At 38.9% G+C, this 5551-nt stretch overlaps 1 protein-coding gene and 1 long non-coding RNA gene across 2 annotated transcripts; both read left to right on the top strand.

Moving 5' to 3' along the window:
- Positions 1-230: 230 nt before the first annotated feature.
- LOC136531640 (uncharacterized) lies at positions 231-1694 on the top strand. The gene is made up of 2 exons (XR_010778083.1): positions 231-363; positions 1081-1694. It is a non-coding gene; the product is annotated as an uncharacterized lncRNA (long non-coding RNA).
- A 1807-nt stretch (positions 1695-3501) lies between these two features.
- LOC136531642 (defensin Ec-AMP-D1-like) lies at positions 3502-5101 on the top strand. Its single transcript, XM_066524288.1, has 2 exons — positions 3502-3661; positions 4665-5101. Exons 1-2 carry the CDS (start codon positions 3598-3600, stop codon positions 4823-4825), a joined length of 225 nt encoding a protein of 74 aa, XP_066380385.1. The 5' UTR covers positions 3502-3597; the 3' UTR covers positions 4826-5101.
- Positions 5102-5551: the final 450 nt, after the last annotated feature.

The raw sequence follows: 5551 nt of genomic DNA, 5'->3' as shown, positions 1-5551 counted from the left end.
GTATCAAATGATATGAGTAACGGATTGTTGGACATCGAAAGTGCGCATTTTAGACATCGATAGTGCGTGTGGTAGACATCGAAGTGCGTGTTCGGTATGCATGCCAATCAGTCATTTTCTGGATATTGGCGACACAATTATGCCAATCACTTTATTCGCATGCCTATGTGTGAAAATATTCGAGGGGTGCTTTATAATTCTTAGCTATTTGTCAAAAAAGCGCGCATGCACAAAACCCACTTACTTGTGGGAAGATATTCTTACTTTCACACAATGCCAAGCTATCTTTCTCCTATATATATCATAACTCTCTCCTTATAAGTAAATATGCATAGTCCGAAGCTGGCATGGTACTTGCAATATGTAAGGGCTCACAACTTCTTCCCTTATCTGATATCATATGCAATTGACATAATTTTCTTCATTGTCTAAGCTCTTAGCTGTATGACTTGTCTCGGATTGTTTTTGGCCATCCTTTCCCATTGGATTTTAGCTGTATAACACTTATCCATATTCTTATGACTATTTTTTCATCGGATGTATTCACTTCATAATAATGAACTAGTAATAATGAATTGTTGTGTTTGTTGGAAACAAAAGAAAGTTCATTGGTGGAGTAACCAAAAAGTGGCAAATTCAGTATGCATCAATTATTTACACATCAGCTGTGTTCTGAGTATGTTAACTAGGTATTTAAAAGTGTAAATGAGTTGATAATTTTATTGCAAAGGACATAACTATGTTCAGTAATCGATTGGAAACAATTCACCAAAGTATTCAAAGTGACATGTTAAATGTGTGTATTGTTCACTCTTATGTTTACTGCTAGATAATTAAACAACCCAATTGGACTTGTAATTTTGTAATACTGTACGAGTGTATATACTTCAATTTAGGACTTTAGGTTGTTAAATGTTTCTATAGCAATTGCTAAATATCTAATGTCTAGTTTTGTTCACCGGCTGCTATTCTTTGTAGCACAATTTTATTTGAATGTTGGGTTAAAATTAATCTCATAGCACTTCTTCATTTCATGTGTTTAGATTATTCTTATGAAATAAATGTATATGGTGTATTCAGTGGGGAAAAATGATGAAGGCATATACCATTCTTATGGCCCTTTGCATGGTAGTTATGTTCTCTTGCAATGCCGTGGAGGGTGGTGGAGCATACATGAGGCATGATGCACTTTCACGCAAAGCTCTAAAAGAACAAAGCAAGATAGCAACTAGTGGCCTGAATCCTTCAGTTAGCAATTTGTCAGGTCAGGCATCTAGCAACGTTAATGGTGTGAACAATAACTCCGAAAGCACAAACACTAATATGTCGGGCACCGCTACAGCCTATACCACTACCACAGATTCCCACCATGACCTCTCAGTTGATCAGTACCGAAGAATCACCCGCAACAATGAGAATAAGCCGTGATGAAGGATTCATATATCAGGGCACTCAGTATCAACCATGCATAAGAATCTATGGATGGAACCATCTATCTAGTTTGCAAATTTAATTGTATGTTGTAGTTGTGTGTATTTCTGGAACAAACTTGTATTAGAAGATGCCTACTTTGTGTAACGGTATTTTCCATGTACTTCATCCATCTCAAGCATTGGATTCTCAAGGTTTTCCAATGCTCAGGAATGTACCATATATATTGGACTAGTACAAATAAAGCGGATGTTTATGGTCCACAGTAATGGTCAAAATACGTGACTTCATTTTCATAGTTGGGTTACAGTAAGGATTTCTGCATATCCAGCATATTACGCCAGTTAAAGAGGGAATTGTTGAGGTTAGATTTACCAATATTTCTATATTCTTCTTTCATACTACACCATTTTCCACTTGGTCCATAAGTTACCGTCTCCGCTTGATTTACCTCCACCGCCATATCCACTACAGCAGACGCGTGCTTTGCCGAGTGCAATTGCACTCGACAAAGAAGGCTTTGCACTCGGTAAAGCCTTTGCCGAGTGCTGCACTCAGTAAAGAGCTGTCGGCATATCCTTTCACGGCAAAGGCTTCTTTGTCGAGTGCTTTTTCACAGAAAAGCACTCGGCAAAGATTTACACTCGGCAAAATGAAAATGCGAAAAAACCCAAAAATAATAGTAAATTTTTTAAAAAAAAAATTCGGGGGAGGCCGCCACCAGCCAGCGTCCGCCCGTCTTCATCGAAGTCGGTGCATTTTTTACGCTAAATTCGCGGCTAACGCGACCAACGGGATTCGAACTCACGACCTCTCCCTCGCGTGTCTGCTGCTCTACCACTATACTACACTGTCACTTGTGTCTAGATTCTGTTATCTATTCTCATATATTATACTAAACCGAGAGTAAATTGCTTGTTTCAGGCACTAAACGAATTCAAATCAAAAAGTGGTCAACTACAAAGTTTCATAACTTTTCAAGATCTACAATTTTCCTTTAGGAAGTTTTTCCATCCGAGGTCGTCTGAAAAATTCGAATTTCAAATTTGAGAGATTCAAACGTAGTTTTGTATGATAAAATGATTTCGAATAAAAAAGTTGTCAACTACATAGTTTCATAACTTTTGGAGATCTACAATTTTCATTTAGGAAGTTTTTCCATCCGAGGTCTTTTGAAAAATTCAAATTTTAAAATTTTCAAATTCAAACATCGTTTTTGCATGACAAGATGATTTCAAATCAAAATATTGTCAACTACAAAATTTCATAACTTCTCAAGATCTACAAAGTTTATTTTGGTCATTTGTTCATCCGACATAGTGATAGTAACATTGTTCACAAATCTTATATATCTCTCTTCTACTTTCATAAAACTAATATGAGAGATATGAGAGAGGTAGATTTTATAAACAATGTTATTGTCGCTTTGTCAAAATGAAGAAATGACCAAAATAAACTTTGTAGATCTTGAGAAGTTATACAACTTTGTAGTTGAAAAGTTTTTCATTTGAATTCATTTAGGGCCTCAAAAATTGCTTTGAAAAACTGATTTGTCGAGGGCCAAAAAAAAATGCACACGACAAAATACATATTTGCCGAGTGCCAGAAAAAAGGCACTCGGCAAAGACTCATTTTGCCGTGTGCCGAAAAATAGCACTCGGCAAAATACATATTTACCGAGTGCCAAAAAAAAACACTCGACAAAGACGCATTTTGCCGTGTGCCGAAAAATAGCACTCGGCAAAATACATATTTGCCGAGTGCCAGAATAAAGGCACTCGGCAAAGACGCATTTTGTCAAGTGTTTTTTTTTTTGCCGAGTGTGTTTTATTTGGCACTCGGCAAAGACCGTCTTTGCCGAGTGCCCGATAAAATACACTCGGCAAAGCGTCCGGCACTCGGCAAAGTGCCGGTTTCTGATAGTGATCGCTCTCTAAATTTAAGCTGAAGCTCCACCACCAGTATAAATAGCTGGTTGTAAATAGACATATACCACACAATAACCTGTGGAGCAAAAGTGCATTGCGTGCTGGTATCCTTTTGTGTATAAATAAACAGGGTGCCATGCCCCCTGTTCTCAAGAGTGAAGCAAGAGCCATTTGAAAAGAAAAAGGACATATTTTGTAAATTCCTGAAGCGTGCATATATTCCTGTGGAGACAAGGTAATGGAGTCGTCACGTAAGATGCAGCCGGTCGCCATCCTTCTACTCCTGCTCATTGTGGCCACCGGTATGTTCTAAAACAAAGACGTAGATTCTCTGCACATATATATTGTGACGCATGCATGATTTATATTATATAAAGAGTTATATAATTGAAACTGATTCTGGTTTGCACGCTGTATTCGCTTCTGATAATAATATATTCAATGTTATGTAGGTTTCTTACATATTTTTATATATATAGTGGGATTTTCTAGTGATAGTTCGATTATTTGCACATTATGTTGTATATTAGAAAATATATATGTAAAGGCTGATGATACAAGGGTTTGGTTTCGGATCACCTATGGTACGGTTGCCAAACCGCCCTCAAGATGTAAGATTTCTAGAGATTTTTGTTAGTTTGAGACAGTTGCAATAACCGGACTCATAAAAATTGATTTTGACAGTCTCTAATAATTGATTATTTATAGTATTGGGAGTTTTGATCCTGATAAGGCCTTGTTTGGATACCCATGTATCCATCTCAAATTATGTGTGTAGGAGTGGTTTGATGAAAAATTTAGTTTAAATTCCACACCAAACCAATTCAATGCACGTTGGATTAAGGTCGATACATGGGCATCCAAACAAGCTAATTGGTTTCCTGTGGTAGCACCGCATCTCGCGACATGACATGTAGAGCCATTGTTGTAGGCTTGTGACCACCGCATCTTGTGGCCTAATTATGGTCTGTATGGTAATTTACAGATGCGTCCTGGCCGACCGTCTCTGCAAATGTTCCATTAACGCTGACCTCTAATTAAGCATGCTTTCTGTACAAATGCACAAGATCGAGTTGCCCTGGTGCCCTTGTTTAGTACTATGTAACAGCAAGCATATATAACGTGTCTGTAGTCTGTACAATTCCTCTGTGATACTGACTGTTGTGCTTCTATAGACGTATGCGTCTGAGATATATATACATGGCACCTGTATTATTATATAGTACAATTCTTTATGATATACATACTGATCCCTAACCCGCGCTCTGCTGTGCCTGTATGTGCATGTGGTTGATGACGAGATAGATATGGCGGTGCAGGCGAAGGAATGCGAGAAGAACAGCGAGCGATTTGTTGGGATATGCACGAACGACGAGAACTGCGCCACCGTGTGCCGTAGTGAAGGCTTCATGGGTGGCAGGTGTAGCACCTTCCGCCGCCGCTGCATCTGCATTAAGCCGTGCTAATTAAACCAGCTCGCTCGCCATCAACTGGATGAAGGATGATGCGTGCGCCTGCGACTGCGACTGCGACCGTACCGATCGACTACCAGATGCCGTGCTAACTACTCTCGGCATTTCATTTCGATGATGGTCTTGTGTTTTGAGTTATTTGCTTTATTTATTTATTTATTCCAACAATAAAACGTACTGGCAAGGAGATCTATTCATGCTTGCTTTGTTATTTATGATGATTCCTGCTTTATAATCTATATGTAATTAATGAATGATTGATTGTTTGAATTGGCCCAGTCCCAGTGAGTTTTGTAGTTTTGGTATTTCGCATCCGTCGCCTGCATTTCTCTGTCTTGGATGCAGTGACAGACGACTCACACCAACAGTATGTAGCCAAGGGCCTGAAAAGCCCCGTACAGCCAATTACGTGACGACTTAATAAAAAGCTTTAAATATGTTTTGTCAGGTTCAGATTTCCCCTCAAGTTTAGTTGTCTTACTCAAAGAGATTACTCTACCGAGGGTGAACCAATATGAAAAATCACAAGTTTTGTCAAATCTCTATCTCTACACTTAAAAAATAACTAAGCTTATTGTCTGCATCCCTGCATTAACCCCGCCCGACCCCGCTCGCAAACCCCGTCCAGGCAACCCGACCCACGTATTCCGCAACAGATAAGGCCCTGTTTCCAAAACAAACTCGGTTTCCGAAAGGCAAACAATCGTGCCATATACAGAC

Source organism: Miscanthus floridulus, unplaced genomic scaffold (genome assembly GCF_019320115.1).
Source record: "Miscanthus floridulus cultivar M001 unplaced genomic scaffold, ASM1932011v1 fs_401_1_2, whole genome shotgun sequence".
Lineage (NCBI taxonomy): Eukaryota > Viridiplantae > Streptophyta > Magnoliopsida > Poales > Poaceae > Miscanthus > Miscanthus floridulus.
Note: the sequence above shows the minus strand (reverse complement) of the source record. Positions and strands in the feature narration are given on the sequence as shown.